Genomic DNA, 17,598 nt, shown 5'->3' with positions numbered 1-17,598 from the left:
GGATATGCTGCAGACGATCGACTTTTGATGTGAGGGTATTTCTTGTTGATTCTCACCTCATCAGAAAGGGAGAGATAAGAAAAGAGAGAGAGGAGGGGTGAGGGTAGTGAGAAGAGAGAGAGAGAGAGAGGGCGAGAGAGTGAAAGTGAGAGATAGAGAGGGGGAATAAGAAAGGGGAATAGGATTGATAAAGAGCAAAGAGAGAGGGGAATGGGTCCAATAGGGATGGCAAGACAGAGAGGGGGAAAATAGTATAAGGAGAAACAGTCAGAGAGAAGGAATGAAAGATAGAGAGGGACAAACAGAGGTTGATAGAAAGACAGAAAGAGAGAGGGGCGCTGGTAATCTTGACTTAAACAAAATCGACAGAAAACAAGAAATTTAATGTCAAACTCAGCCCTTACCCTGCGTACTTATGAGGGAGGGGGTGCTGCAAGTGAAGGGTGTGTGGGGTCAACAGGGTTCAAACCTCGCCTTGGTCTATTGGCTGGGTGAGTGACATCTCAGAGTGTGACCCTCTGTTTCGTAACAGATTTAAAGTCAAGGCACGGTTGTAACAAGGGTCCTCTTGGGGCTTGTGAAGGCTCGTTCAAATATGATGCGGGCAAAACCACAGCGTTTAAAAAAAAAAATGACATAAATTGTAAAACGCATCACATTTCTGTATCTTATAACACAGAGCTCAGAGAATACGCGCAATTTCTCTGTTGCTATTCATTTACCAATTTTTCAAAAACATGGTGGCTTTATTGTGGCAGTTTACTGCGCCATATCTTTAAAAATAGCAACAGAGTACTCAAAATTGTTAAGAGGGGTGCTTGAAGAAGATGAAGGCATGTATAAATCATTAGATACATGTACTCAGCAGAAAGTGCAAATGGGTGTAAGCTAAAAGATTTTTATTTCTAAAAATGTACATTTCAAAGTTTAACTTTTCTGTGACAACATAGATATGAAACACATATTACTCTGTAATCATCTAAATTGTTAACAGGTTATAACATCTCTGTACCAAGTATTCATTTAGCATTTCATTACAAAACTTAGAAACCAAAAATGAACAATTTATTGAAATTTGTGTTGCATCATTCTGCTAATCAACAGACAGTATGTCTACATATTTTCAGTTCACATTTACACTACATGGAAGTAAGAACACAAGCCAGTACGTGAATGCATCTATAAAATCAATGAATACTAAAACATTTGAAGTTTAAAAAGGAACAAAAGAAATATATTAATACCCTGTAGCATCATTTATTTTGATTTCAAATGTGTCCATTTGTGTTGTGATACATTTATAAGCCTTGTCAGAACATGCATGATATAACGGTGTAATCAACTGGGCTCGATTAGGGAAATCCCCTTGTTGGTGACTTCGTCAGAAAACATGATGATGTTCATCGTGAAGTGGCTATCGCCTGGCCCCTTCACTGACCCATTATTCAGATGACGATGAAGATCTCCTCAGCATTGAGATCCTCCCTTCATCTCTTCTTTGCTTTACCAAGAAAAGACAACATCTGTCTGACGTAATAGCCAACGGAACTCGCTCTCTAGTTTGACCCAGCGTCACAGAATCTAGGTCAATTTGTAGATGCAATGTTGGTGCTTCTGTGCTTTAGTTTGGAGTAAACAACTCGTGCTTTGTAGTCTCCCTTGGCCATTCATGAAGATAACGATAAGATCTATTGATATAACCTGTCTATATGTTCATTAGGAAGGCTCTTGGCAGTTTTTATTTCAAATGGTAAAAAAATTATACTAATGTTAATTTGAAGTGCATTTAAAAAGAGATTCACACCAAATTTGTAATTTTTCTGTATGAAAAAACAAGCTGATTGTGTACAGAGAAGTCCAAACTATAGTGCGTTTCATTAAAAGAAATTATTGTTTCTGAAAATGTCCTAAATTAGGGAATGAGGGAGGTTTATTAAAAAAGAGAAGAAAAAACAATTGAGATGATCAGAATCTGGCATCACTACGTGCTCTTGTCACACCCCCGTATAACCCTCTTAGATCATTGCACAGGCATTTACACGACTTCATTGTCTTTAAGACAAGACTTTGGATATAATATGTTCATTCTTAAGAACGTGACTCCAATTTGAGGTCAATGGGAGCTGTTTTCAATGAATGAATGAATAATTAATTGTAAAGTATAATCTTTCTTGCTCAGCTGTAGCTAATCAAAATTCAAAGTGGGAGTTTTTAATCTTCCTGTAATGATGGCTCATGAGCACAACTCCTCTGTTCTTTTACCGACCCTGTTTCATTGCGCCCTCTATCAATAGACAATGGTAATTAAAATAAAGGTCAAGTTATTGTGAAGGTAAAGGACAAGGAACCTGATTCTTTTTTATATCCATTTGGGAGAATGTCATCGTACTATTGGTTATAAAAAGGATTGCTCTTGAAGTCTATTAGCCCATAACAGTTCATAGTTTCCTTATTTTCCAAATTGATCAGCTTTTCCCTCCTCAAATTGTAAAAGTGTCTTTCCTAGCATTCTGGATCAAAAGATAATGCAAAAAACTTCACTGAAAGGTGACACTGTACTGCCTATGGGTGAATTGATATTTCAAATACTACATTCAAACCTGCTTTAGTGATCACCCATCTACAAAGACCACCTGTCTACAAAGACCACATTTTTTGTTTCCTTTGAAAATGATGTCTCATTGAAACATGTACTAAAGGAACCTGTACATAAAGACCACTTTTCTTGTCTCCGTTGGGTGGTCTCTATAGACAGGTTTCATTGTACTACTTGATTTATTGTTTAGTTTGGACCACATCTGATGAGACATGTTTGTTCAGCAAGAATTTTCAGCAAGATTAATTTTGACGGTTCCAAACATTCAAACAAAAGGATTATTTATTATTATTATTAGTAGTAGTAGTATTTCTATTATTGTTATGATTATTATGATTATCATAATTATTATTATCATTATCATTGTTATTATTATTGTTATTATTTTTGTTATTTTTATTATTATGTTTATGTTTACAGGAAACCTCAAGACGACTTGCCGCTTGGTAGCTCCAAGCCTGGCATCAACAACAACAGCAAACAGGCCACCCCTTCCCAGCCCTCCACCACACCCCCAGCTTCCAAGCCGGTAGCCATACCTGGGGCCTGTGCCGTAGGGGGCAAGCACGACGCCCGTTCCCTGGACGACTCGCCCCTCTCCAATAGCCCAAGAAGACATCAGATCGAGAGGGAGCATCTTACCATCCATCCCAGGCATGGCAGGAGTATTGTCAAGGAGGGGATTGGCTCGCTAGATGTAAGTTGATGGTTTAGTGTATCCAAGTGTATTAAAGCTCCAGGGGACCTTGAGGATTCAAGTCCTATCCTAGGGACTTTGTAAGATTCCGGTAGCTCACTGCTTAAAGGGATCCGGTAACTTTGTCTCAGATTCTGAAACAAAATTCTGGATTTAGCTCATGCTGTAATGATAATTATAAACCTTTAGGTCAGTCAGGAACCCCGTGACTTTTACAAGCCGATCGCCTGTCTGATTATCAAGATATTTATGATTGGAATTACAAATTTTGAAAACCGTTTGCCTGACGGTTTTCATAACACTACAGTCTATTGGGGAAAACGAGTATGGTAAAACCTGTCACTCAAAGATTTTTACTTTTTTGAGGCACTTCTTGAGCATTTTGAAGCGCAATTTTTTTAGGGCTTCAATATTACAACATATCACAGACACTGATAACACGTAGGACCATGTATCTCAAATTTAACATTGTTAAACGATCCCTTTAAAGCGGTACTGCACTACTTGTATCTACTTGCACCCTCTATATAGCAAACATTGCCTAAGCGGTACCCATCGGTCCCCCATGATCCCCTTTTTCTTATGTTAAGTGATAGCTGATTTGATGAGATAACCACCTGCCAGTGACCATGCAGGGAGGTCTAATCCCTCCTGGCCAAACAAGTGCAGATGGGCTTTAAATGTGTGATATTCAGGTGTTCTGGCAGGCTTTACTTTTCACTTCAGTCCAGTTCAGCTAATTTAAGGTCAAGCACATGGAGTTAACAAGATGCACTCGCTCACAAAACAATTGCAGGTTTTCAAGAACTACCACTTCACAAGGCATCTTCTTTTATAATGCCGGAGCATGTGTGACATAGTCACATATCCACATCCGTTTATATCGTTTGAAGTGGTATTGCTTTAAACCATTCAATACATGATATTGAGGTGTTCTGGCAGTCTTCACTTTTTTCCTCTTCACTTCAGTCCAGTTCAGCTAATTTGAGGTCAAGCACATAGAGATAACTAGATGCACTTGCTCACAAAACAATTGCAGGTTTTCAAGAACTACCACTTCACAAGGCATCTTCTTTTATAATGCCGGAGCATGTGTGACATAGTCACGTATCGACAGCCATTTATATAATTTGAAGTGGTATTGCTTTAAAACCATTAAATATGTGATGTTCAGGTGTTCTGGCAGTCTTTACATTTTTCCTTTTTACTTCAGTCCAGTTCAGCTAATTTGAGGTCAAGCATAGAGATAACTAGATGCACTTGCTCACAAAAGAATTGCGGGTTTCTAGCACTTCCACTTCACAAGGCATCTTCTTTTATAATGCCGGAACATGTCTCACATAGTCACGTATCGACAGCCATTTATATAATTTGAAGTGGTATTGCTTTAAAACCATTAAATATGTGATGTTCAGGTGTTCTGGCAGTCTTTACATTTTTCCTTTTCACTTCAGTCCAGTTCAGCTAATTTGAGGTCAAGCACATAGAGATAACTAGATGACTTGCTCACAAAACAATTGCGGGTTTTCTAGCACTTCCACTTCACAAGCCATCTTCTTACATAATGCCAGAAGTTGTCCGACATAGTCACGCATCCAGAGCCGTTTATATCTTTTGAAATATTTTGAAGTGGTATTGCTTTTATAAAACCAATTATATTTTGTGAGAAGTTCTACCGAATGAATTTAAAGATCCAATTTTCACTTGAAGGAGACTTCATGTATATGAAGCCCTGTTATGCATCTTTCTCTCTGTTCAATATACTTGAAAGAAATCTTCAACTCCTTTCCTACAAATAATCAAAATTGTGTAGAGAAATATTTGCTCCGAGCATTTTCGAGAGAAAATATATTGGAAGGACTTCTTGAAAATAAATCAGTGACATCATTAGTAACTTGATTTGTAAATGCCTTTGCTTGAAACAGGAAGCACCTCACAATAACGCTCATAATCTGATCTAAAACAGCTTTGCTATTTATAGAAGAAACAGACACAAATACTTAAAGCTCGTCTAAAGTATTGGGAGCCCCAACAAGTCAAATATTGATGAAAGAATTCATAATTTGGGTTTGTTTTTTTGTCCGCAGAAAACCTAAATTTTGTATTCTTTCATCAATTTTTGAATTCAAACACATTTGTTTTGAAAATCCTTACAGGAATGTGTCTTAAATGACATCCTCTTTCACATTTCGATACAATTTAAGTTAAATTTTGCCATCAAATTTTTGGGGCTCCCAACACTTTAGAGGGACTTTAAAGATAGTATGATATTTGATGAAGGATTAGAGACTTTCATGGAACAACAACAACCCCAAATGAGGACTTCAAGGGTCCTGTGTCAATGAGTAATGACATGAAATTACATCCACCCACATGTTTACATTGGCTGTCTGGTAATAAGATAACTTTTAAAGCCAATCATGTTTATCCATATACCAGCAAAGAAATTGTATCTTCTGGTAATTCCGTCACTTTCTGTAGAAGATGCCAAGAATCTTGTAGGGTTGAAGGGACCTTTCGAACGGTTCATGATTTCTAGTGATGAGTCATTAACCTTTGAAATCAACGACATAAATACATCAATTTTTTATATGCATCTTTCGATAGCCCGGCTACCAATTGCAGTTCATGGTTTAATATCCATGGCATTAGTAAGATGTTGATGGTCTGAGATATCTTTCTAGATTGCTTTGCATCACATCCTCAATTCATCACAATTCATTTCATTATAGCTAGCTAAATTCGATTTGACAACTAACAGTCGTTATTTTCCAACAAAAAAGAGATTTTCAAGTCCTTTTGTTTTGAGTGATGTTCTAAATTAGTATTATCTTTCAAATGCCCGGTTGGAATTAAACCTTGTTGTTTTTTTGGCCTGCAAATGGGACATAGTACCTTCAAAGCTTTGTACAAATCTTGTCCAAATTAGACTTCCGACTCTAATACAGCCGATTAAATATCTCTTGCCTTCACTTGAGACTGGAATTAGTGAGATAACACCCAATGGAAATATTCAAGACTTTTGTAAGCTGTAAAATATCCTAAAGTCTTCCACAAAGCCAATGTGCTGAATATTTGTTCACCATCTTTCTTCACATTTTATGATAGTTTGCAAGTAACTGTCTTTAAGATTGGTAAGTTGTGAGGGTAGGGGGGTGTTGTTGTTACCACTTTACATTTTAACTAAAACACAATGCTGTTAGGAGCCACTTGAATAATATCTTATCGTAGTATAATTATGTCATGTAAGTGTGAGAATAAGCAGAATAATTAACCAAAATATTTCTCTTCTCTTTTCTTTTGTTCTTGAGGACGAGGAATATCAACATCAGGCTGAAGATGAGGATCTAGACAGTCAGGAGAGCCAGGAGAACTTTCCAGGAGACCCCCAAGACACCGTAGCCCCCTCCTCCCCCACGGACGACATGGGGGGCAACGGGGGTAGCGGTAAGGATACAGGGGGCAATGGAGGCAATCGGCAGTCCCTCAACAGCAACCGTCAAGCCATCCAGTCTAAGATATGCACATCAGTACTGAACCAGATCACAGAGGAAGAAGGTGAATATTGGACCTTGAATCTTTGACCTTAAAGCCCCACTGCACTACTTTTAGCTACTTGCGCCCTCTATATAGCAAACAATGCCTAATCGGTGCCTGTGGTTCCCCATGATCCTCTTTTTCTTGTGTTAATTGAGAGCTGATTTGATGAGATAACCACCTGTCAGTGACTTTGCAGGGAGGTATAATCCCCCTGGTCAAACTAGTACAGAGGGGCTTTAATTCATAGTCTTATTCCTTGATTTGTCCCTGTAAGAGCATTTTTTCAATTCAGGAACGAGTTCAGGAAATTGGAGTGCTTTTTAAACTTGAGTGAATTGAATGGTTTTCAACATGACCAAATACGGGATTGATTAATGATTATGTTTTGTGAGATCATTATGGTATCTGTCCTGGCTACCAAACAGTGGTATTTATGTGAAACAGACTCTAGCATCCAACAGATGTAATTAGCTGCCCACCATTGATTATGTGAAATTGATACATCAAGAAGAAACAACACTGATCATGACAAATTAAGGAAGCTGTTTATTATGTTCGTTATAGCACCACTTGTATATTCTGTATTGCATAGCTTTATTTGATTTTATATCTTATGGATAATTGTAAGACTTATTTCAGAAATAGGTTTGATGATTCTTATAGTTTATTTTTCTACCATCTTTCTTCCCAGATGAGTATGAATCTGATGAGGACCGAGGAATGCTACGGAGGTTACCTTCACGTGACAATAGACAACCAAAGACTCTCTCAAGTAGCAAGGACAATGTACGCCAAATCAAATCTAGCAGTAAAAAGTTCACGCCTCCACCAAGAGGGGGCTACAGCTCCTCGGACGCCAGCGACGACGATTCAGAATCGCGGAGAAGATCGGACAGGTTTGATCTGCCACACCCGACGACGCATCGGAGGGGGAGCAAGGATGGTCCTCCTAGCTCAGGGAGTGAGGGTGGAGGAGGGTCTCATAATACTCATGGTGGCAGTGGTGCTAGCGCAGGTGGTAGCAAGCAGAATGGTAACGCAGGCAAGGGTAATGACTCTGGCGGTACAAACGGTAACGGCACAAACGGTGGAGGTACCAAAGGTTCCGGGAAGGAGCGCAAAAAGAGCAATGAACTCCGCGAGAGTCTCAAAATGAGCAATCTCAGTGTGAACTCTTCAAACTCGTCGAGCTCATACAGCATCAGCAAATACGCCATCGACCCTGCTAACAACACGCCCAGCGATTCCGACGACCCCAACGCCGAAGCCAAGACGTGGTCACGGAAAAACAACCTGCGGAAGGACCACGTGACACGGTCGGACAGTAACCTCTACATCATTCCAAAGAACGGGGAGAAGCCCAAACACATTCACACATCACCGTCCAAATCCAGTCTAAAGAGAGACAGTTCCAATCTGAGTGAGAAACTCAACTTGGATCTCAATAGTAACATGCCAAGGAGAACCTCCAAAGAAGCCAGAGACATTCGCAAGAAGCGCAATCGAATCGCCAGCGCCAACGGCCAAGGGGGTAGAGGCAAGAAGGATCCGAACAAGAAAGTGGAGAGCAACTGTTGCCGTCTCATATAATGTGTGTCATTGGGCAGAATGTGTCTGCTCTATGTCTATCTGGAAATATCATAAGTTATTTCCAATATTAAGTCCATATTACTGTAAAATGACTCGCGGATATCAACAAGTAATTCTAGTCTGTTTCACAGTATTCATGAACCTGTTATGAAATGCTGTTTTAGTTTAGTATCCTCAGGACTGTTAGTGTTGTCATTATAGTTCAGGTAGCCTCCCAGTTTGGTGTTCACAAGTTTTTATCCTTCACAAATCCTTATGTTACATGCATCTAATAGTCTTCTTGTTTAGTGAGTAAATGCATCTACTTTGTGAAAGTTTGTTCTTAAACTGATAGTCATGCGCTATGATTTGGACTCTTCAGTCACAACATCTCATTAATCGGAACATTTAGTTGTGTGAACATAGTGAAAACATAGCACACATTTGATACTGTGCTATGTATTAAAAAAAAGTATGTGCAACTTGTTGCTTGGTGATGCTAACATAGCTTTAATATCCCTTTCGCTTCTGACGTAATGGGAAAAAAAGTCAATCGAAAGAGCTCTGAAGCTTTCCTTTATGCCTCTCAAATATTTGTTTGTATCCCTTTTCCTGACATTGCACCAGATATCATTATATAACAGCATTGAAACCACATTTCCTCATATAATACCTACTTACAATAATTGTAATAGTACCTACTTGCAACTGCGTCAGAGGTAATTAGAATCTAGTAAAACTCCTATATAGAAAATCTCTTTTACCCACACTGCCAATTGCAGTAATGAGTTTTTGTTTTTTAGGATGTGATCATATGTATGTAAGAAGGCAAGCCCGATGCTGCATTATATCAGGGGATTGATTTTTTTATCTACCAGGTTTCTTTTCAGCTGTATATTTTGACTGGATTTTGTTTTTAGGATCTTTTATTTCACATTTTTATCAGCCATTCTCTGCTGCATGTTGCAAGATGATTTTATGATAGACTTTGAAGGAAATCATTGCTGCTAGCCAGAAGAGAAAACATATTAGCTGAGATCCCATTTTCCCGTTTGTATTATCCCCAGTAGTCTACATTTAATTGAATCTTGAATATTTGAAACATAAGAATTCCCCACCAAAAAAAAACAGCAAAAGACATTCTAATAGATTCATTAGTTACTGGTTAAATTATTTAAAGGAGTGAATGTTTTGATATTGGTTTTAAAGGATCATTTCCTGTTATTGTTACAGATTTATTATTATCTGTTCACAGTTTTTGTTATAAAAGAAACATATTTTAATCCTATTCCTTTTTATACTGATAGATCAATTGTTATTGTCACATTGATGATTTTGTGAAACTATTCTGTATTGACGATTTTAAGTGAGATATGTTTCCCTTACCCAGATCCCTCGTATAGAAACAATCCTGAATCCGGAACTGGTTTCCTGTTGAAATCCCTCACCATAGTAACAAGACAATCATTTTCCTGCGAGACTACAAATACCCAATTTACATTCCAGGTATTTCAATATCCCCATCCCCTTTCCTTATTTTTTATTTGGCAAGATTTATATTTCATACCTTATAATGCTTTCTTAAACAAAACTTATCTTTGTCTTTTTAACTGATTTGAGGAAGCAGTAAATATTTTAAAATTTTGGCGGCAAATTTAATATCTCCTATGATATTCACACACAAGAATGTCAAATTATTTTAATCTAAATTGAGTTATATGTTCATTGGTGCATTGGCAGTAAAAGCCAAAGTAAAACGTGATAAGAGAGAGAATTATGACATTATTTAAATTATCTTTTATGAATAAATTATTCGGGTTACATTTCTATAATTTTATTTTAAATAAGTTTTTAAGTTAAACTATTTATTCAGAAATTAACCCTTGTGGCAACTTGATTCAAGTTGATTGTGGCTTTAGAAAAATGTTGTATTTTTGTTTTGTTTTAATGTATATTTCAATCTAAAGTCACTTTGTATGATGTATTTGCTGCTCAGTATATATCACCATATTTGTGGATGCATGCAATTTTGGACATCAAGTCTACTAATGTTTTAACATTCTTTATGGTATGTGTTTTATGCTTCATTCGAGTACAGTTCTGCTGGTTCAGAACTTGGGATAAATTGAGATCATGTAACATATTTTTGTTTTAAAAAGAAAGAAACACCTGAACATTTTTCCATGTTTCACAAATGTTTGTTTCACTGTTTTAGATTGTATGTACATCAGGACTTGTACATTTATCCCTCTGTTTTGTACAGAAACTGGCTCTCATATATGTTCTGTGTGTGTGTGTATATCAGAATCCTAATATATATATATATGGACAATACAGCGAATGCAAGGTAAATATTGTTGACTTGGCTTTTCTTCAATGCAAGTATTTTCGTAATATTTATTGAATAGAACTGTGGAATTTTCGTTCCACATCAATACAGTTGTATTTAGATTTTAATTATATAAACAAGAATTGATTAGAACAAGCTTGTGTGACCAATTTTTAAACAGGTGATAGATCAAAGATTTTACTTGTATACAAAAAAACTAGATGTCAATTTAATGTATAGATAATTAATCAAGTTGTTGATGTCGCTTAAGTAGACAAAAAATCCCCAGCCAATGCTAATAATCATAATGAAATTAATTAAATGTACTTGCCGATACTCTTAGTGATTTTTGTCAAACTTTTTTTTTTACTAATCAATTATAAGATTAATGTTTCTGTGTATGGTCATGGTAGTCTAAGTACCTTTCTAATGCAGGGAAGTATTGAGCAGTGTTGTGAAATCTTCATAGATTTTGTTTGAAGCCAAGTGTGAGCTTTGTACAAAAAAAAGTGCTATTTCATCATGATGGGGCACAGGGGAGGGGGGGGGGGGGGGGAGTTGTATCAGAAGCGAGTCTCACAACTCGCTGTGTTCATTCTATTTATTTAGGGTTTTATTGCGTGTGAAGCGTATATATATTAGAAGTGATACTGTCTTCCTGTTTAGTAGACCGTGTGTATGAGAATGTCTGCGTGAGTGTATGCGGCGGTGCAACTGAGATTAGGCTGACACACTCATTAATAATGTACACATGTCCAATATCAGAAAGAGATTCTAAAAAAATTATATTTTGAAAGAAAACTTGTCAATTACATATATGTGTATCAGTGAAATCAGTATATATTCAAATGTCACAGTCATGGTGTGTTATTTTGCGTAAATATTGGGTTTGGGTCATTTTGGGGGTTGTTGTCGTGGATTTTGTCCTTACAAAAGTTTGAACATAAGCTTCAGTGTGTGTCATATATTTTGATGTTGCCAAAATAAGGATGTTGGTTGTAAGATATTAAACAATTGTTGTAAGAAGAAGAAGAAGAATAAAGAATGCACCTGTAATAAGTTGATATTATCCAGGAGATAGCAATACATAGTTATACAAGAGCATGTGTTCCTTTATAGACCCACACGTTCAAAGACTTGTCGGAAAAAAGCTCAAGTTTATAGCTCAGGCACGTTTAAAGTTCCTTCCACACATATTGCTTATTGAAGAAAGATGGCATATTTCTTTTTTGTGAAGTTTCTGTCACAAGTATAACTGACAAAATCCTTTTGCTTACACAATGACAGAGTGAATGAAAGAAACTATTATGGAATGTGAAGCGCCAAGTTTATGTCTGCTGAATCAAAATCAGTAACAGGTACATCTCTGAAAATTCTGTTCTTATTTTGTACCAAAGCCACCTTTGAGTTTAAAAGATAATCTTGAGTTCTGATGATGATGGAAAGGACAATTTCTACAGAATTCATCAGAATTTACATTGAATCTCAAAAATGAACAACTTAAGGTTGTCTATTGAAAGAGTGAAATTCTTTCACCAGGTTGACCTAACAGAATACCTACATGTTGTCCCATATGTTTATTGATGCATTAGTGCTCTTTAGGGTAGGTTATTTTCAGCAAAATCATATTTAAAAAAGAAGTTTATTTACTATCTCTAGTGGTCCAAACTGGTCCATATAATCCAAAATGTAAATTTTAAAATAATGTTTAGCCAGTTTCTCAAGAAAACAATTTCATCACCAGGACTCAAGATCTTTTTTAATCAAGTTGGGTTGAAGTTTCAGGTAGAATACCAAGGTATAGGAATAAATTTTGATCTTCTAAAATCTATTTCTCAGGGATAGAGAAATACATCAAAATATGACTTGAGATTTTATTGGAGATTCCATCCAACTTTCTTGCATTTTGCAGTGTGTGACTGTGTGTTATAAGCCGTTTTAACGCTTGCATATCTATGGAGGTGCATTATTTTTCATGTAGATCAATTGGGGCGTTGTCTGAAAGAAAGAGATAAAAGATAGAGCCAAACGTAAAGTGAAAGATTTTTCATGAAGAATGATATGAGCTTGTATCCTAGGTATAGCTACTGTAGGATTACATACCTCACCGTCAGATAACCAATACAAGCATGTGTAACCAGGATGGAAGAATATGATTCATAACTCCTTACAAATAAGCTTTTAGCTGCTGTATTAAGTTTGCAGTGATTATCTGTTCCCATTCCTTTATTTTTCTTTCTTCTTTTTAATTCTTTCATTTCTTCTATCTCATTGGGTTACTCCTTTTCTGTCACATGCTCTCCCTCTCTGTGTTATCAAACTCTATCACTGTCTCTCTTTCTCTCCCTGCTCCTCTTCCATGTTCCCCTCTCTCTCTCTCTCTCTCTTTCTCTCTATCCCCCTCTCTCTCTTTCTCTCTATCCCTCTCTCTCTCTCTCTTTCTATGCATCACTCTCTCTCTCTCTCTCTTTCTATGCATCACTCTTATAATCATATATCTTTTTCTCTGCCATCCTTTCTTTCTCTCCATTCCTTCTTTCCTCCTTTTTCTCTACACTCTTAATTTTATCTTCTCTCTTTCTGTCCTCCAGTCTTTTTCTCTCACAATTTCACTGTGTTTGCGCGTGTGTGTGTGTGTGTGTCTCTCTCTCTCTTTCTCTTTTAACTTGTCTATCTCTGTCTCTTTCTAATTAAAATCCCATCAGTATCATGTAAAAAAAAAATGTTGTATTTAAGACTACATTACTTTTGTAAAGCTTCCTTAATTCAACATATGAAGCACATTCCAGGGTTGTTTTTGTGTTATCGTTTTCTGTTTTTTATGGTTTCAGTTATATATGTGATGCATTGCAGTTATGGCATAGCTGTGCTGTATTTTTGTTTTTGTTTTCACTGGCAGTATTTGAATTATTTTTTAAAATTCAGTACCACACGCATAGTTTCTGATAGGTTTGTTGTTACGTTGATGTCTTAATTTAGTCATGAAATCAACAATTCAATGTTGACTGCATGTTCCCATACCCCTATATTCCAACATGTATGGCCTTTGAGTATGAATAAATGGCAATGCTCTATCTTACACAGACCAACATATCAGTGCTGTAACTATATTATTGTTGGAATATAAGGGGTTTTGGAACATGGTGTCAGTCCGCCATGCCCAAATTGGTAAAGAGAAAAGAGCAGTAATGTTAGATTAGAAACGATGTATTATTGAAGTAGTAAGGGGTACTCACACAATGTACTTTAGGAATGTTCCTCATTTTGAAGAAGAAAAAATCTGACTTCAAAGTTGTTGGCAATGAATCTGTTTTTATCAATGAACTGTAAGAATAAATGTTTAAAAATATTTGAGATCTGTTTTTAAAAAATGTTGCAATAGCTAAAAGTAGTATCACTTTGGGGAGTGTAAAAGCATTTCTGTACTAAGTTTGGGAGGTAAAGAGAAAATCCTAATTATCAAAAATTATTTTAATAATGAGCAGAGATAAATCTTGCCATTTTTGTAACAATGATTATGGATTTAGGATATCTCGTACTTCTACACCAGCGATATTCGGACAGTTGCCACGAGTTGTATTCTTGACCCCTTTTCAATAAAGGAAAGTAATAAAAGAATTATAGGTAAATCTTGTCTGTTCAGAGCCAAAAGGACGTTAAAGATAAACTTGAGTACTGGTCATGCGATTGCATTATGAAAGAAAAGGTGTGGAATGGATCAGAAAAGTTGATCATATAGCATGTAAGTAATGGTGTGTAATGCAAGGTTCTGGAGTCATCATAATCATCATAAATTTGGCAGAGTTTTGGTAAAGTAATAATCACTTACACAGAAAGATGTATATGGGACAACACACATGGTGTCGGGGCTGGTACTACCCTGATTTCCTTATCTTTCTATGCCCATTACTCAGCCAGTATACATTTTCTTCCAAAATTGTTTGGCACATAACATTTATTTGTAATCTTGAACATTCAGTGTAAGTTTTGTTAGATTCTGTGAGAATTCATTTTCTTTTTTTACCAGAACTCAAGTTTATCTTTAACTCTGTGTTTAAAGTACATGAGGTAACGCCCTTTTAACTCCGAGCAGACAAAATATTTTATTATTTACGGAATTATTTATTGTTTTACGGATCAAGAAACAACAAAGACATATGCTTGTACTTTGTGTAAGTTGATATATTCCTTTTGGAATGCTGCATTGCCAACTTAATTTTTGGCAAATATTTTGATGGTCAGAAAGAGTCATGAGTCCGCTATTAAATGAATGAAAACTTTGTAATTTAAGATTTTAATATTCATTCTAGATCTTGTAACAAAGTTTAATGATAATTTCATATCACTTTTTCATTACTTACTACTCGAACTGTGATGAAATAGGAACACCATATTGGACCTTTATTCTCTCTCTCTCTCTCTCTCTCTCTCTCTTTCTCTTCTAGCTCTCTCTCTCTCTCTCTCTCTCTCTCTCTCTCTCTCCCTCTCTCTCTTGTGGTGTGATATACGGGTCATTGCTTTCATATTGATGGTATTTTAAAGCCATTATTGTGTCAAACAAAAAACATAAGATCTATTGTAGGATGTGTGAGGACTTCACAGGGGACTTTGTTACTGTGTGAGTAAGATGCAAGCATCGTTTGATATGTTTGGATTTCGTATTTTTAGAAAAGACTAGATATTGAAAAATCCCTCCAAAATATGGTGAAGAAAAAAAAATTGCAATTTTATATCTGTAAATCCAGTATGTTATATAAGAAATCCAAGTAACTTATTGTTAGTCATTTTTATACTCCTCTGCATAATATTAATGATTGTGGTTGCATTATTTATGTTTTAATCTAAGATTATCTATACAGAAGAGGAGATTATTAAGAGGACAATTTGTACTATAATCTGTGTGCTGTGTACATGTGGATATAAAAAAAAATAGGAGATAAGAGAACGAGGAGAAGAGGATTGTAAAAACTAATGACTATTTGTTTACAATGCTGATGAAGAAAGGAAATGTTTGAAACTTGTACCATTTTTATGTCACTAGCAAGTCTTATTGTAGTGATATATGGAGTAAAAAATTGACAGCAAAAAATTAAAATGAGTTGTTTCTTGTGTTCTTTGTTTTTGTTATGTGGTGTGTATGATAATGGAATTTACTCAACAATAGTTGAGTCAAATCATTAAATATAAACTAATTATTAGATATTAATAATGATAATATGGTTATATTAATTTAGCATTACTGCCACATTACTGCTTTTCCTGTAGACTGTAGGCTCTGCAATTATTATCATGTCAGCAATTGCCAGGTACCCATTTACCACAGATTTAAGCACCGACCATAGATCGAACCCAGGATATCTTTGGTACGATCTTCTCCCTTTGCCAAACTCAAATAATCCCTGTAAGTGAAGTAAAAACTGAATAAAATATAAAAGTAAACTGAAGAATTAAAAGTATTCCTTGAAAATATCACCATCATGGCATCACCACAAACATAGATATTTTGATAATTAATTCACTATAAAACATTTAAAGTTCAATGATAAAATCTTTTCCCTTCGCCAAAAGTTCATGACCTCTTTTATTTCAATGTGTTGCCCATCTTCATTATTTTCCTGGCTGATATCCAAGAGATATACTTGACTAAAAACAGTAAACCCTAAATTTGGATACAATCGTTAATGATTTGCCAAGTTGCACACATAATCTTGGCTGTGGTCTTGGCAAGCCTTGATCCTCTGTCTACCGTACTCGGATAAAAAAAAAAATATAGAAAATGTACATTACAGTTTAAAGTAGAAGTTGAGTTCTGGTCATGCGATTGCATTGTGAAAGAAAGGCGTGGAATCGACCAGAAAAGGTTGATCATCTAGCATATAAGTATTTGTGTGTATTGCAAGGTTCTGGAATCATCAAAATGATAAGAAATTTGGCCAAGTCTTGGTAAAGTTACAAACACTGTGCCCAGAAAGATGTATATGGGACTACACGAACACGTGGCGTGAAAATCCATCCCGATTTTTATGTTTCATGACACATTTCGAATATGAAGGCATTTGAAGAGCCATTCAGGGAACATGTTTTATCTGATGTTCTTCCACACTTGCGTAATACAATGATAACGTCACAAATTATTTTTTCACCTCTTCCCAGAACTCAACCTTCTCTTTAACTGCATAATTTGATATAACTAAGTAGCTATTTTCTGTTTTAGAGAATGTCTGAATAGAATTTTTTAGTCTATCATTCATTGTGAGCAAATGAACACAAGTGAAAAGTTTCATTTTTTGGTTGCAAAAATGATGAACAAGACATCCTTTTATTTCCTAAGATATATAGGCCTACAGCCATTTCCATAAAAGACATGAAGATTCAGAGAGAGAGAGAGAGAGAGAGAGAGAGAGAAGAACAAGAAGAAATATGGATTCTCACTTTCCGATTTTTGACATGGATTAAAAATGTCACTACTGAGTGCAGCTCGATTTCTATTTTATCCATTGCTTTTTTGTATTATTCAGGTTTTTTTTTTAAATGATGTCTAGCGGGTAATTAGTCCACGGTCAGCCCTCTGTCTTCACCTACAAACTGATTCTGATCAGAGCATGCATGGCCCTGCTCTCTCTCCCTCTCCCTCTCTTTCTCTCTCTCTCTCTCTCTCTCTCTCTCTCACTTCTCTCTCTCTCTCTCTCCCGTTGATGAGGTGTACCCTCAGTCATAATACTTTTTTCCCTTGACATCCTGCCTTAGGATCATATTTTGAAAGGCCTGCTATAATTGCTCAGTAGAAAATGAAAATATGCAAACTGAAACTTTTAATTCTCCTGCCGAGTTACCAGCAAAGGAGGGTCGATTTTCTTATAATTCGAA

General features: G+C 36.1%; 1 protein-coding gene across 1 annotated transcript in view; it reads left to right on the top strand.

The window, feature by feature from the left end:
- The window catches only part of LOC580566 (SNF-related serine/threonine-protein kinase), a 33,796-nt gene extending 22,729 nt beyond the window's left edge, over nt 1-11,067 (top strand). The window contains exons 4-6 of the mRNA XM_030975849.1: nt 3,017-3,293; nt 6,605-6,851; nt 7,525-11,067. Coding sequence (XP_030831709.1) covers nt 3,017-3,293; nt 6,605-6,851; nt 7,525-8,423 — 1,423 coding nt within the window. The 3' untranslated portion in view covers nt 8,424-11,067. The remainder of the gene's footprint in view (nt 1-3,016; nt 3,294-6,604; nt 6,852-7,524) is intronic.
- The last annotated feature ends 6,531 nt before the right edge of the window (nt 11,068-17,598 follow it).

The sequence above is a fragment of the Strongylocentrotus purpuratus genome, unplaced genomic scaffold (genome assembly GCF_000002235.5).
Source record: "Strongylocentrotus purpuratus isolate Spur 01 unplaced genomic scaffold, Spur_5.0 spur5_scaffold_8, whole genome shotgun sequence".
In the NCBI taxonomy this organism is placed as follows: domain Eukaryota; kingdom Metazoa; phylum Echinodermata; class Echinoidea; order Camarodonta; family Strongylocentrotidae; genus Strongylocentrotus; species Strongylocentrotus purpuratus.
Note: the sequence above shows the minus strand (reverse complement) of the source record. Positions and strands in the feature narration are given on the sequence as shown.